Raw genomic sequence first — 16,691 nt, 5'->3', positions numbered from 1 at the left:
TTGATGCTATTTTGCCTTCAGGGCTTCTATACCATGAGCATCAGTAGCACATATTGTCAAATTTGCAGCCATTATATATGAACACTGCATGAGAGTGAGACTCTTCCATTCATTGGTCTCTGTCAAATTGAAGAAAAGCTATGCTTCTGTAATTCCTTTGTTGTTTTACAAACTGGTGCTTCTAATTTTCTAGGAGTACAGCACATTTTGACTGCCAGTCATCATTACATCATAAGTAAGGAGCCTTGTAAACTCCCTTGAAGGGATACCAAGCTAATCAACATCAACTCAGAGTACAGAAACAATCCAGTCTCTTTTGGTCGGAGCACGGAAGTGCACTTTTTAATGCAATATGATTCAAATTCTGATGTCAACATTATAAACTAGCTTGTTTTGCCATAATCAAGATCAGTGAACATCCACAGGCATGTTTATTTCTGTGGAATAATGTACTTTTTTGTTCCTCGGTACCTGTTTAAGCTACTTGTTCAAAATTGCCCGGTTTGGAATTCTGCATGATTACATCTGTTAGTTTTGCACAAACCTTACGAACCTGTAAGAAGTTCCACATGTCATCAATACAATATGTCAGTGCTATTCCCATGGGTAGATTGTTCAGTATGCCTTTCAAGATTTTTAAATAAAAGTGGCCAGAAACACATGGATCAATAAAATAATACCACATTTTACACTTGTATTTTAAGTATATCAAAGGTAAATTAAACCACCTGTTTCCATGTTAGGGATGGAGGCTGGTACAATTACAACATTTGAAAGGCATCTGGATGGGTATCTGAATAGGAAGGGATATGGGCCAAGTGCTGGCAAACGGGACTAGATTAATTTTGGACATCTGGTCAGCATGGACGAGTTGGACTGAAGGGTTTGTTTCCATGCTGTACATCTCTATGACTGTTCTCCTTGGAGAGAAGAAGGCTGAGAGGAGATTTGATAGAGCCTTTCAAAATCATGAGTGGGCTGCACCAAGTAGATATGGAGAAGATGTTCCTGATTGTAAAACAAGCAAGAACAAGAGGGCATAGATTTAAACTGATGTGCAAAACAAGCAAGGGTGATGTGAGGGGAGAAAACTCTCTTCACACAGCAATTAGTTAGGGTTTGGAGTGCACAGCATGGAAGCAAGTTCAATTCAGACGTTCAAGAGGGCATTGGATGATTGTTTGAATAGATTAGAGTACAGGGGCTAAGGGAAAAATAAAGCAGGAGATTGGCACTTGGTAATGATGCTCATTTGAAGAGCTGGTGTGGGCACAATGGGCTGAATGGCTTTCTTCTGCGACATAACAATTTTGTAATTCAGTGGAGTTTTCTTTAAGATGTTTTTCATGTGGTTAATGCTTATTTTTCAGAAAGCACTGTTTGCTCTGTTGTCCATTTAATTTGTCTGGAGATTTATGAAAAAAACAAAATATCTCCTGACTCGAGGCATACTTGAGATTTTAAACTGCATAATTTGTATTGCAATCTTCATGTGAACTGGTCGATATTTCGCTGCAATGGTTGAGGTTACAATGAAGGGTCATTCTATGGCATTGATAATTTGTTGCTGCAAAACTTGTAAGTTATTTCACCTGAGCAGGTTTGAGAGGATTAATGAGGGCAGAACGGTAGGTGTGATCTTTATGGACTTCATTAAAGCGTTCGACAAGGTTCCCCATGGGAGTCTGATTAGCAAGGTTAGATCTCATGGAATACAGGGAGAGCTAGCCATTTGGATACAGAACTGGCTCAAAGGTAGAAGACAGAGGGTGGTGGTGGAGGGTTGTTTTTCAAACTGGAGGCCTGTGACCAGTGGAGTGCCACAAGGATCGATGCTGGGTCCTCTACTTTTTGTCATTTACATAAATGATTTTGATGCGAGTATAAGAGGTGCAGTTAGTAAGTTTGCAGATGACACCAAAATTGGAGGCGTAATGGGCAGCGAAGATGGTTACCTCAGATTACAACAGGATCTTGACCAGATGGGCCAATGGGCTGAGAAGTGGCAGATGGAGTTTAATTCAGCTAAATGCTGCATTTTCGGAAAGCAAACCTTAGCAGGACTTATACACTTAATGGTAAGGTTCTAGGGAGTGTTGCTGAACAAAGAGACCTTGGAGTGCAGGTTCATAGCTCCTTGAAAGTGGAGTCGCAGGTAGATAGAATAGTGAAGAAGGCGTTTGGCATGCTTTCCTTTATTGGTCAAAGTATTGAGAATAGGAATTGGGAGGTCATGTTCCAGCTGTACAGGACATTAGTTAAGTCACTTTTGGAATATTGTATGCAATTCTGGTCACCTTCCTATCGGAAGGCTGTTGTGGAACTTGAAAGGATTTATAAGAATGTTGCCAGGGTTGGAGGATTTGAGCTATAGGGAGAGGCTGAACAGGCTGGGGCTGTTTTCCCTGGAGCGTCGGAGGCTGAGGGGTGACTTTCTAGAGGTTTACAAAATTATGAGGGGGATGGATAGGGTAAATTGGCAAAGTCTTTTCCCTGGGGTCGGGGAGTCCAGAACTAGAGGGCATAGGTTTAGGGTGAGAGGGGAAAGATATAAAAGAGACCTAAGGGGCAACTTTTTCACACAGAAGGTGGTACATGTGTGGAATGAGCTGCCAGAGGAAGTGGTGGAGGCTGGTATGATTACAACACTTAAGAGGCATTTGGATGGGTATATGAATAGGAAGGGTTTGGAGGGATATGGACTTGATTGGGTTGGGATATCTGGTCGGCATGGACGGGTTGGACCGAAGGGTCTGTTTCCATGCTGTACATCTCTATGACTCTGACTGTATGTATATGTATATGTATAGCCTTATTAGAAGCTCTAGTCCATGATGAATCTTTGCAGTTGGGAATGCAGGAGGATATTAGATGAATTTGATAGATTTGCCATGGTATTATAGACAGTCAGCTTCATGTCAGTGAGGAGTAATTAAGAATACTTGGGTTTCTGAATTTTGGCACATGTATGCTCGGACTGGAAAACCTTATATTTTCATGCCTCGTCGTCATTAGCTTGAAGTAGACTATCATTGTTTGTTCATCCTTCAGAAAAGTGTCTGCACTAACAAATGTCAAAAAGGCTTTTTTTAGATAGACATCTTCATTTCACAGGCCACACTGAAGTTATTGATGTTGACCTGAGGTAGTGGCATGTTTTCACCACCAATGGTGCCCAACAGTGTCAGTGCTGGTTTTTTTTGGCTTTTCTTGCAGCTTCTGATGGAAAAGTGCTTTTAACTAATTTCTCTGGAGTATGGATTTGCTGCATGACACCACATGAAGGAGTTCAGCATATTTCTCGTTTCATCTCCCATTCGTTCTGTGGGCCTGAAATTAACTGCAGGGTATGGTTTATGCAGGGAGGAGTTGTGACTGAAAAAACGAGAAGTAAATTCCTTTCCCGTAGGTCCAAGAAATGTAACAACATTTATATTTTTCTCGCAAGTTACTTGCTCCAGTCAGAAACATTGACACTCTTGGGCACAAAGGCAGCTGGAAAATGGAGTAAAGAAAAAATCCAACAAGAGAAAGGGAGTCAGGCATTCAGGTTTGGAGCTGGCTTGTCAATTGAGATCATAGCCTCCGATACGTGTGGAATTAAACTTGATAACGTCAGTCCACAAGCAATACTGTTAAGGCCAGTCCTTCATGCCCCTCTTCAGCTGCAACTTTCCCAAGATCCAGGAACATTCCCTGCAGGCATTAAAGCTAAAAATTAAAGTGGAGGGCACAAAGTCCCCTTAAAATATTTGAGTGACTAAACTACTTGCTGACGATAGCTTCTTCCACAACCACAGGTTGGTGAATTCATAATATAGCAGAGGTCAATGGATTCTTGATAAACAAAGTTTTGAAAGTTCATCGGGGATAAGCAGGAATGTGAAATAACTAGATTAGCTCTGAACTTCTCAAATGGTGGAGCAGGCACAAGGGTCTCCCTTAAGGCTGGAATTAGGTGGTTGAGAATCAGGTTGACTCTTTTAAGATGTTTAAACCTCCTCTACATAACCTGTGGGTTTAAAATTGACATCTGTTTATCAAGTTGTCGGATGAGGTTCCCCGTAATGTTAATGCAATCAACATCAAAACAATACACAGATTTTAAGGCTAGCCACAGTGTTCTGATGCAAATAATTGACAATGAAGACAAATGTTTTCCTGCTTGTGAGAAAGCTAGTCATCATTCCTGTGGCATCAAGTCACCTCGAAAATTAATTTGGGTGGAACTGATGATGCAAGGGCATCACCACCTGATAGTTAAGTGAGGGCGTGCTGGCCTGCATACATTCTCACTTCATTGAAACTTTCTATTAACTAAAGGATACAATTACAAAATGAAATGAATTCAATAACAGACCTTTCTTAAACCAGGCCACCCTGTTCTGTAACTGGCGAACGTCTTGGAAAACCTACCGAGAAAAGCTTTTGATATCCTGCCAGCCTCACCAGGAGAGACCCACTATGTATATATCCATTTACTTAACCACATAAATATATGGTGTAGTCAGCTTGTTGACTATGGTGTGTGAATTAATCGTTTCATGCTATAATGCAAGAGACAAGCTAATTTAATTAAACTTGATTATTAAATAAACAATGTGTTGCACCCTGATTTGATAGTCAGATATTTATATAGTTTGCTTCAACATTGCCTTGTTTCTGACTCGTCCGGGACGGGGCGGTGGGGAGGCGGTAATAGAACTGCCAACAGAGCTTGGTGCAGCCTACAAACTGATGCTACAATTCTAGGAATATGAGCAGAACTTCTTCTGTAAGTACAAGGATTTTTTTGGAAGGATCTCTTCAATGGTTATCATAATATTGTTGAAATTATTCTGGTTCCTTGTTTTACCCTTCTGGCATATCACGTTGCACTTCCTGTCTGAGAAAGTGGAAACAGCTCTTGTGCCATTGTGATAAATTATGCAGGAGTAATGCACAATGAATTATTTATTCATTTTTCTGCCACTTGCTGAATGACAGGATCACCAGCCTAAACATGGCGCATCTCTTTAAGTCACTGTTGCAGTTTGGAACATGCAATCTGATACCATCATTTATATTGAAAATCTTTTAAGAGGAAGGATGCAATAAACAGAAGTTATAATGCCATAGTTTGACCATAAACTGTTTATAGTCATAGAATTCCCAACTGACCACAATAGAATTGATTTGAACTTTCACCAGTTGTGGAATTAAGACTTTGCATGATTCTCCAGAACAGCTTTCTTTGAATCCCATATGATTTAATCCAGTCAACGCCTACTCATCATGAAGAACACAAGTAAATACTGTCACTACTATAAATGCTGGTTTTCTGTCTGTCAGTTTGGCAGGGATGATGAGATCGAATGAATTCCTTCATTGTTATTGCCTTTGAATTAGCCTGGGTGCCTCAGTTATCCATACCCTTTCTGCAACAAAGTCACTCTTGGCGCATTCATCTTCTGTTCTCTTTGGATAGTTTTGTTATTTATTCATGGAATATGGCCTTGCAAGGCTGTCATTTTGCGCATGTCCCTTGATGGGACTGAGTCGCTATTGGTGGGCTGCTTTCTCAAATTGCACCAGTTCCTATGGTAATTATACTCTAAGTGCTTTTAGTGAAGTAGTTCCACTGTTTTGACCCAGTGATAATGAAACATTGGTAATCGGTGTCTAAGTCAGGATGGCACATGACTTAGAAGAGAGCTGATGAGATCATGATATTCCCATGCCTCTGCAGTCCATGTCCATGTACCCTGATCCTGTTTTGTATACATATAAACCCAGGACTGTGAAAGATGTTTGGCCTTTTTTGTTGAAATGTGTCCAAGCCATTGTGTAAACATTGTTTCTTGTCAAAGCCAAATTCATTTTTGATTCTTTGCAACCTTGAACAGGAGGATGTCTCTCATTCAGTCAAAAGTCACACTTGAAATTTCATTGCAGACTGTAAATTCAAGTCCAGCTCCAGACCTGAAAACAGTTTTTTGCCTGATGCCTCATTGCTTTTAAGGGAGTGCTGCATCTTTCTAATGAGGTTTAAAGCAAGACACATCTCCTTACACGTGGACGTAAATTGAAGCAGAGCAAGGAAGAGCAGTGTGCTGGCCAGCAATTATCCATTAATCTAGACCATTGTAACATATTTATCTGGTCATTATTTCATCTGTTTGTGGAACCTTGTAGTGCCGAAATTGATTGCTGTATTTCCTACAATACAGCAATGACCATACCTCAAAATGTTCTTAATTGGTTGTAAAGTGATTGGAATGACCTGAAGTTCTTAAACTTATAAACAAAGGTCAAAAATAGGTCTTTGAGCCTACTCTGTCATTCAATAAGATCCTAGACGATCTGATTTAAACCTCAACTCTGCATTCCTGCATACATCTGATAATCTTTCATCCACTTGGTAATTAAAAATCTATCTACCTCTGCCTTAAAAATATTTTAAGATCCTGCATCCATTGCATTTTGTGGAAGGGAATTTCAAAGACTTTCAACCCAATTAAAGGAAAAAAAACCTGGTCTCTGTCTTATTTTTAAGCTATGACCCCTGGTTCTATAGATTTTCCCAAAAGAGAAAACATCCTTTCAACATCCACCCAGTCAAGTCCATTCAGGATCTTGGGTTTCTATTTAGTCATCTTTGACTGTTCGACCCGCGAAAGGACACAGGCCTAGTTTGTCTAACCTTTCCTCATAGGCCAATCCACTTGTTCTAACGATTAATCTAGTAAACCTTCTCTGAACTGCTTCCAATGCATTAATATTCTTTTGTAAGTATGATGACCAGTACTGACAACAGTAGAGTCATTCGGCATGGAAACAGACCCTTTGGTCCAACTAAACCACGCTTACCACCAGATGCAGTTTTGGCACAATAGTGGCAGAGTAGAGAGCTTCATCTGTTCTTTTCCTTTCTTTTCTTTTATTTCTCTCATTTTAGCAGTCCTGGAGCAGCTTTCAGGGAAGTGCTCCCCCAGAGTGGAACAAGGAGAAGCATGTCTCAGAGATACAAGGAAAAGTGTATGCCACAGCAATGCGAGGGAAAACGAGTCCTGGAGATCCATGAGAGGAAAAACTCTCATCCATACTTTTTTTTCTGCCAAAATGGACAGTTTCACTTTCCCACATTTTATTCTGTTTGCCAGATCTTTGCCCACTCACCTAACCTATCTATATCCCCCTTCTGTCTTCTTCACAACCCATGTTACAACATATTTTTCTGTCATCTGCAAATTTAGTTACTATACCTTTGGTCCCTTTATCCATTTATTTATATAAATTGTAAAAAGTTGAGGCTTTAGCATCAACTCTTAAGGCACATCACTTGTGACATCTTGCAAACGTGAAAAAAAAATTTACTCCTACTGTGTGGTTTCTGTTAGTCAGCGAATCTCCTGTCCATGCTGATATGTTACTCCCTACACCATGAGTTTTTATTTTCTGCAGAAACCTTACTTGTGGCACCTTATCAAATGCCTTCTGGAAGTTTATGTACATCACGTCCACTGGCTCCCCTTTATCTACAGCACAAGCATTTCAAAGAACTCCAATAAATTCATTAAACATGATTTGCCTTTGACAAAACCATGTTGGCTCTGAAACAAAACAGAAGTTGCTGGAAAGGTTCAACAGCATCTGTGAAGAGAAATCAGAGTTAATGTTTTTGGTCCGGTTACCCTCCTTTGCTCAGAGCTGTTCTGTCTGATTACCTTGAACATACCAAGTACCTTGTTATTACATCTTTAACAATAGCTTCTAACATTGACAGATGTTAAGCTAAATCACCTGTAGTTTTGTGCTTTCTGCCTCCCTTTTTGAATAAAAGAGTTACATTCACTATTTTCCAATCTAAAGGTTCTGGGAAACTAAAATCATTGCATCAGTTTTCTCACTAGCTTTTTAAAAAATCCATCCACACTTTGTAGACTTGTCAACTCGCAGTTCCAGCAATATACTCAGTACTATTTTGCTGGTAATTGTAATATTCCTGCATTTCTCCCTTCCTTCCAATTCCTGATTGACAGGATGCTACAATGTAAAGAAGAGACTCAGGTATAATAGTAATGTCAGTGGACTAGTAATCCAGAGCCCCATACTAATGAGGACATGGGTTCGAATCCCACTATGGCAGAGGGTAAAATTTGAATTTAATAAGTATACAGAATAGAAGCCTAGCCTAATGGCGATCATGTGACCACTGGTAATTGTCATTAAAAATCCATCTGGGTCACTAATGTTCTTTAGGAAAGGAAATAGGCCATCTTTGTCTGGTCTGGCCTACATGCCACTCCACACACACAGCAATGTAGTTGATTCTGGACTTCCACTGAGGTGGCATGTCATTGAACATATGTAGTCCTTCAATCACAAAAGTAACTAATCTGTAGCTGCTTTCTTTCTGTAAACATAGTTTTGGCTGTCATACCTGATCTGTGAAGCTGAGGGCCTCCTACATTGCGTGTGTTTAGGAAGGTAGTACTAGGAGTACCTTGTTTAGTCCTTTAGTATGTTCTACCATTCGGTCAGATGATGGCCAATCTGTGACCCATCTTCACTCCCATGATCTTTGTGATATTTGTTATGAAGAATACAAATTATTTATGAATATATTGAAAGGCTGAGGCTCCAATATAAATGACTAGAGCATGACCCGTCAGATCTTGCCAATTTGGATGCATAGCATTATTCCAACTTTCTATTTTCTACCCCCTAAGTAATGTCTAATCAAGCCAATTCATAGTCTAGACTGTACAATTCAAAATCCCCCTGTGATCTGCTACCCATTACCCTGTCCTCTTTATGGCTACATCTTAAAACCAACCCTACACCTATTATTTCCTTACTCAGACTGCTTTTCCTTTCTCCTATGTAAAGATCTTTTAAATTTCTTGGTGGTACATCAAATCTTCCTCCTCCTCTCTTTGTTCCTCTCTTCAAAGCCTAACTTCTTGCTGTAAATTTCTTTGATATATCTTAAGGTTATAATAAGCCAGTGCATAAATACAAATTAGAAAGATTTATATGTGAAGTAACTGTTAATAAAGGAGTTCTAGGAGTTTGGAAACTTGAAGGAACATTGTATTTCCAAGTCTGAAGGGTGTGTGAATTGGAGAGAATCTTGCAGAGGGTGATGTTTCCATGTGCCTGCTGCCTTTGTTTTTTCTGTGTGGTAGAGATTGTCTGTCAAGGCAGCATTGCTGAAATGCCACAGTGCATCCTTTCCATTCATGAGTCACTACTTTCGAAAATGCCTACATTTCAAGTCTTTCTTTTAAACTTTCAGCTTAAAGTCAAAATCCTAACAATTGTACTCTGTTAAAATATTACCTGGAAGTGTTGAATTAAAAAGTTGCCTTTAATGTGGTGAAGTTCTGTTCTGCTTTCCTGCTCTTTTTCCTGGCATTGATATGACACGTGGTCTCGTGATCACGACAACTATTGACATTAACAGAAAGGTTCAGCCTCATGGAGGCATGTTGTCTATGGATGCAGACTCAGTTTAAATTGAGAAAGATATTAACAGTTGCATACTCACAAATAACAATAATGACAGACATAAAATCATATATTGCGGCACTGAATTGTTCCTAAATATATAATGCTGAATTCTCCACAACTTTTAAAATATACTAATTTGGGATATAATACTAATTATGAAGTAATGAAGTGCAAATTTATGTTTTTAAATTGTGCATTACATTTTAAATTTCCAGTCTGCTTAGTGCAATTTAAAGGCTTGAGTTGGTTAACACTGGCAGTGATGAATACGCTGCTCAAACAAAAAATTAAATAAATGGGCTGCTGAAATATATACTGTTTTATTATGAGTATTGGCCACATGCTTTCTGTAATTTCAGATTGCTTTTAAATAAAGGTAGAACAGGCTGCACAGTATCTATAATGAACAATGACCTTAAGAGCAAACAGAAAGCATTAACTCAGCACAAAAATGGTGAGAATAGGCAAGTTAGCAGTGTACTTTAGCTGCAATGCTACATGGTGGATAATGAATGAGGAGGCTAAGATCAGTTTCTTTCTTACAAAATGAAAGCAAACTCCACAAATTTAGTAAAAACACTGTCTGAGCATTAGATGCATTGCAATAAAGCATGGCATAAGGTGTGATCAATAATAGAAAAGCAATCAAGGTTGCAAAACTATTCTTGAATAAAAGGTTATCCTCATTCATAAGTTTCCAGAGAAATCAATGGGAAATAGTGACTGTTAAACTATGTGTCTTTGTAGATGCATTTCTTTTTAAACAATCAGCCCTTATTTTAAATTAAACAGCTTATTTCTTATTTTATCTACAGGAGAAAGAGAAGAAGTATATGCTACCATTGGACAATCTGAAAATTCGAGATGTGGAGAAAACTTTCATGTCCAGCAAATATGTCTTTGCACTTTATAATACAGAGCAGAGGTAAGAATGCTAGGAAATGGAGTTTACATATTTTGTGGTTAGAATCAGGGACTGGATATTACATGCCACAACTGTTATGTTTTAGCTGTGGCAGAGGGTGGGGGTTGGGGTGGTGTGGGGGGAGGCGGTTGTTGCTGTATGAACAAAGACAAGAAGAAAGGGGTCTCCTTTCTCAGTGGGGGTTGGGGGAGATGCCCTCCATGCATTACGCTTATTTCCAGTCCGTGGACTCACCACTGAATTCCCTTCTAGGCCCCCTGAAATCTTCTGCCCCAGGCCTTTATATTTTCAGGAGTAGATTACACTGCTGAAGTGCAAGCGCTTATTTTACGAAAGCTATTTTGTCTCTTTATTGCACAAAATGTGTTTGCTTGGAGAAATCATCTAAAATAATGTCGAGCTGGGAGAAAAAAAATCCTTTTTAATTCATTAAATAAATCTAACCGAAGGAAACTATAGACATATTGTTATTTATGTGCCATTTCCTTTCAAAAAAGTCAGTTTTCATTGTGTAATGGAAACCTATGAAATGGCCCCCTCACCCACCTAGACTAACCTGGTGTAATAACTTAAGGAATATTTACAGTCCAGCACATTGTTTAGTCTTCCGCAGTTGGGTAGCTCCAAAGCTGCTCTGTGGTACTGTGAAGTTATAGCCAGACTCTTTGCAACATCGCTGCTTTCTGCATAACTGACAACAGTAGAAAATTCCAATATAGTGGGATACTCATTTTGAAAAAAAAGCAGGTAAGTCTCAGGAAGCATAAGCATTCTTATGTAAGAAAAGGCTTATTGTTTGCCAGCTCCTAATTGATCCAGCAGTGTGTAAAGCTGTGTGCCCGATTCTCCTCAATAATAAAGTCAATTTTCACACAAGTTGTTGTAGTCTTAACTTTATATTCATTTCTTGTTTTAAAGCAACATCTCTGTCTTACAGTATTAGAGTGATATATTGTGCTGATGTGACCTTATAAAATAACATATTACTTGACCACCATGGAGTAGCACAACAGGACCTTAATTAGTGCAGGCTTATGTGTTGGTGTTAACACGATTTGGCTGCTACACATTGGGCAGTAAAACCAGAAATTTAATGTAACCAACATATTTTTAAAAAAGGCTTGATACAAAATGCCTGAAGTTTTCACTTAACAACTGTCTCCTATAATATCAATAGATACCATGGGGATGGTAGAGTTGAGTTGCTGATTGTAGTTGCTTGAAAACCTGATGTTTCCTGAAAGAGTTGGTATGCTGCTAAATATGTTTGGTAGGTTCTGATATAATTGACTTCTATGGTATTTGGCTATTTAGCTGATAAAGGTGACTGCATGTGGTAAGTGTAGATACTGAGACCAGGCCAAATCCCCAGCATCACGGTCCACCCTTGATTGGCTACACTGGGCTGAGCATGTCGTCTGCATGACCGATACGAGACTCCCCAAGCAGGTGTTCTACTCCCTGCTCTAAAATGGCAGGTGAGCCCCAGGTGGACAGAGGAAACTCAGTAATACCCTCAAGGCCTCACTGGTGAAGTGCAGTATTCCCACAGACACCTGGAAATCACTAGCCCAAGACCATCCAAAGTGAAGAGTACCATCCGGCGAAGGCATCAAGCACCTCAAGACTTGCTGTCAAGAAAAAGTGGAAGCCAAGCAAAAACAGCTTAAGGAACATGCTGCCGCACCAATGCTCCACTCTCCCCTTCCCATGATCACCACCTGCCCCAAGTGTAACAGATCCTGCAGAAGCCACATTTGTCTATACAGCTGTCTACAGACTCACAATGAGAGTGGAAGAGAGTAATCCTCATTTTTGAGGGACCGCTAATGATGATAATGGAAACTGAGAGTGATAGAGATTGCATTAATGTTAAAGAAATGGTAAGTTAGTGTGGCATTTCCTTTTCTATTTCCTGTGTCAGATATTGGACATTGTGCTCAAGAATCAAGCTATGTCAACTCCAATTTCTTGCATTAGGCTGTCTTCAGTTTGATCTTATGAAAAAGTAGCGAATCATCAATTGCAGAAACAACAATAGTAGATTAGTCAACCAATCGAAGCATTCATTTGTGTTTCTAGAGTTTTGCTATAAAAATCAGAGTTAAGTCTCTGTTAGGGCTATTAAACATCTAACAAAAGAGAAACACCAGAGGTCTGAACAAGTTCCCTGGTAGCCTTTGATTTCTGTGCAGGGTCTTGGGCATGGTCACATGTTCAGTCAGGGTGCCCTTGATCAACGTATTTGGCTCCACAGTGGTCAGTCTGGTCGGCTAACACTCAGTTGGCTAATACTGTCATGGCGATTTGCAGGCATCACCCAAGGCTATTGGCTGCTTGGTTAGGTTGCTCATGGGGATGGACCACAGTCAGTCCATAGTCTCTGACCACGAAATACAAGGTGAGTGGATTGTGGGGATAAACTGCAGCAAGGACACTGGAGAACCTATGTGTAAGGATTGGGGCTACAGGCTGGGAGGTGTTTGAGGAAATAATGATTGTAAAGAGGGTAAATTTATATGTAAGGGGGCAGTTACAGTAAAGAATAGATGGGAAAGGGGTCAAGTGAAAGTGGTGGAGGTGATGTTGTTCCTGGTCAGCAACATTCTGACTTCCAGGGAGAGAGAGTGCAAGACCACACCTGCCATGGTCAACTCAGAGGCTAGGATCTGGGGAGGAGAGGTTAGCTGGTACGGACACATAGACAGGTTAGATGTGAACCCCTTCACTTAGGAAAGAGACCTCTTCAAGCAAGCCAGGCCTGAAACAATTTTAGAGACTGACCTTACTTATGTCTTTAAGTACCATTGATTTTGGCCTACTTTTAACCTTTGTTTCAATATTTCAGCTAATAACTTTATAATTATTTACTTTAAATAACTTTAAGTGAGGGCTGTGCAATAAACTAACATTCATATTTCTGAATAGTTGGAAGTGCATGGTAAAATAGGGCAAATTCAACATGTCTTCTTCAAAAGGGAGGTCATATGCCTGACAAATCTGTTAGGATTTTTAGAGGAGGTAACAAGCAGTTAGACCAAGGACAGCCAATGCTTGTTATCTATCTTGACTTCCAGAAGGCCTTTTTAAGGAACCGCACAGGAGGCTGCTGAGAAAAATGTTGCTAGAGGCAAGATACTATCACGGATAGAGGATCGGCTGTTTGGCAGAAGGCAGAGAGTGCGGATAAAAGGGCCCTTCTCAGGATGAAAGCCAGTAACTAGCGGTGCTCCACAAGGGTCAGTGTTAGGACCACAGCTTTTCACTTTGTACATTAATAATCTAAATGAAGGAACTGAGGGCATTCAGGCTAAGTTTGCAGATGATACAATGATTGGTGGAGGGGCAGGTAGTATTGAGGAGGCTGCAGAAAGATTTAGACAGGTTAGGAGAGTGGGCAAAGAAGTGACAGATGAAATATAATGTGTGAAAGTGTGAGGTATGGAATATTTTCTAAATGGGGAGAAAATTCAGAAATCTGTAGTGCAAAGGGACTTGGGATTTCTAGTCTTGGTTTCTCTTAAGGTAAACTTGCAGATTGAGTTGGTAGTTAGGAAGGCAAGTATAATGTTGTCATTCATCTCGAGAAAATATAAAAGCAGGGATGTACATCTGAGGCTTTATAAGGCTCTGGTCAGATCACATTTAGCCTATTGTGAGCAATTTTGGGCCCCATACCTCAGGAAGTATGTCTGGTCCTGGAGTGGGTCCAGAGGAGGATCATGCAAATAATCCCAAGAATGAAAGGCCTAACATTGAAGAATATTTGAGGATTTTGGGACTATATTCAATGAAGTTCAGAAGGTTGAGGGGGGATTTGATTGAAACTTATGGAATACTGAACGGCTTGGACAAAGTGGACACTGGAAAGATGTTTCCATTGCTAGAAGAGACTAGGACTCGAGGGCACAGCCTTAGAGTAAAAGGAAAATTCTTTAGAATGAAAATAGGAGAAATGTCTTTAGCCAGAGAATGGTGAATCTGTGGAATTCATTGCCACAGAATGCTGTGGAAGCCGGGTCATTGAGTATATTAAAACAGTGATAGATAAATTCTTGATTGCCAAGGGGATCAAAGGTTACGGGGAGAAAGCAGGAGAATGGGGTTGAAAATCCTGTCAGCCATCATCGAATGGCAGATCAAATTTGGGCCAAATGTCCTAATTTCTGCTGCTATGTCTTATGGTCTTATGTATCTGTTAAAGCATTAAACTGTGCTGCTAGTTATTTTAAAATTGTAACACTCAAACTAAAACAGGGCTATAAGTGAACTGTACAAATTTCAAGCTCATCAGCCACTTCTGAGGATAACTCTGTGGTTGTGACATAATTGGAAGTAAACAAGGGCAATTCTCCCAACTCCCTGCCCCACCCAGCTCTCAGCAAGACCAGAAAGCCTTAGGAGAAGGGTTGTGGTCAGCTGCTGAACAGTACTGAGTGCAGAAGATTGGAGGGATCATGCAACACAGTGAAAGAACATAGAATCTGACAAATTTGCGAAGTATTTATAGCATAGAAACAACCCATCTCACTTTTTGTCCTTTATTCTTAATGTGTCTTTGGCAAGGTCAGCATTGTTGCCTATTCCTAACTGCCTTTGAACTAATTAATTATTAGAGGGTAGTTAAGAATCAACCACATTGCTGTATGTCTGAAGTTATATAAAGGCCAAGCCAGATAAGGATGGCAGATTTGCTTCCTTAGAGGATATTAATGATCCAGATGAATTTTTTATAACAACCGATGATCACCATTACTGAGGCTGACATTCAAGTTTAGATTCACTTAAATTCAGTACCATGTGGGCTTTTGAAGTCATACTTCCAGAGTATTAGCCTGTGTTATGATCTGAGCTGATGGTATTACTGGACAAGTCAGATCATAGATTTAAACATGGCTTGATAGATTTTAGTTTTGCAGTTTCATTACCATGATAGGCAGTCACTGTACATACTCGTGTGTGAGTTTGCAAACGTTCCTTTAACAAAAAAAAAGTTTATTTCACACACATGGCAGTTTAGAAATATCTTAAAATAAACAGTAGGTTCAACCCTTTTCCTAGCAATATGTTTTACAGTTACTCTCTCCCAATGAAGTATCACTTCCAATTTAACTCTAATTTCTTACCCAATTAACTCTTCTTTGTCCTTGAAGCAGTTTAATACTGCTTTTTAGGTCTGACAGCATGGGAGAGATGGAGGAAAAGAAATAGAATTAGGACTCACAATTGGAATGGTGGGGTGATGGGAGAAGAGGGTGTAGTTTTAACACAATATTAAATAATAAGATAAATAAAAACTAGCTGAATGTGTTCTGCTGTGGTGATGAAGAAGACCGTGGCTTTAGTATACGTGTTAGAACTGTGGGAATGGGAGAGGGAAGACAGATTGAAAAAGGTGTTTGGTAGGAGTATAACAAGTTCACTGGGAATAGTTATTACAATAAAATGCACCACTAATCCACAAATTGTATAAGATTCCAATGAGATCACCAAAATGACCAATTTGCCTGTCTGACTGGAACTTAGGATGAAAGCAATTCACGCCAGGTTTCTTCAGAATAGTGGAGATTAACTAATTATTTTAACAAGAACAGGAAAAGGATTTTTAATTCATGCAACCTAGAGTCATAAAGATTTACAGCACGGAAACAGACCCTTCGATCCAACTCGTCCATGCCGACCAGGTATCTTAAATTATTCTAGTCCCATTTGCCAGCACTTAGTCCGTATCCCTCTAAACTTTTCCTATTCATATACCTATCCCAGATGCCTTTTAAACGTTCGAGTAAAAAATGAGGTCTGCAGATGCTGGAGATCAGAGCTGAAAATGTGTTGCTGGTTAAAGCGCAGCAGGTCAGGCAGCATCCAAGGAACAGGAAATTAGACGTTTCGGGCACAAGCCCTTCGTCAGGAATGAGTCATTCCTGATGAAGGGCTTGTGCCTGAAACGTCGAATTTCCTGTTCCTTGGATGCTGCCTGACCTGCTGCGCTTTAACCAGCAACACATTTTCAGCCTTTTAAATGTTGTAATTGTACCAGCCTCCACCTCTTCCTCAGGCAGCTCCTTCCATACGTGCACCACCCTTTGCGTGAAAAAGTTCCCCCTTGGGTCCCTTTTAAATTTTTCCCCTCTCACCCTAAACCTAAGTTCGCTAGTTCTGACTCCCTCACTTCAGGGAAAATGCCTTGTCTGTTTAACCTGTCCAGGCCCCTCATGATTTTATAAACCTCTATAAGGTCACCCCTCAGCCTCCGACGCTCCAGGGAAAA

General features: G+C 39.9%; 1 protein-coding gene across 7 annotated transcripts in view; it reads left to right on the top strand.

Annotated features, from left to right (window-relative positions):
- dnm3a (dynamin 3a) overlaps positions 1-16,691 on the top strand; it is a 208,098-nt gene that overhangs the window by 134,320 nt on the left and 57,087 nt on the right. For all 7 annotated transcript variants that reach the window (XM_060830134.1, XM_060830133.1, XM_060830131.1 and 4 more), the window contains one exon: positions 10,311-10,420. In XM_060830134.1, the coding sequence (XP_060686117.1) occupies positions 10,311-10,420 (110 nt within the window). The remainder of the gene's footprint in view (positions 1-10,310; positions 10,421-16,691) is intronic.

The sequence above is a fragment of the Hemiscyllium ocellatum genome, chromosome 9, assembly GCF_020745735.1.
Source record: "Hemiscyllium ocellatum isolate sHemOce1 chromosome 9, sHemOce1.pat.X.cur, whole genome shotgun sequence".
NCBI classification, from domain to species: Eukaryota; Metazoa; Chordata; class Chondrichthyes; order Orectolobiformes; family Hemiscylliidae; genus Hemiscyllium; species Hemiscyllium ocellatum.
This window is presented reverse-complemented; position numbering and strand designations above follow the sequence as displayed.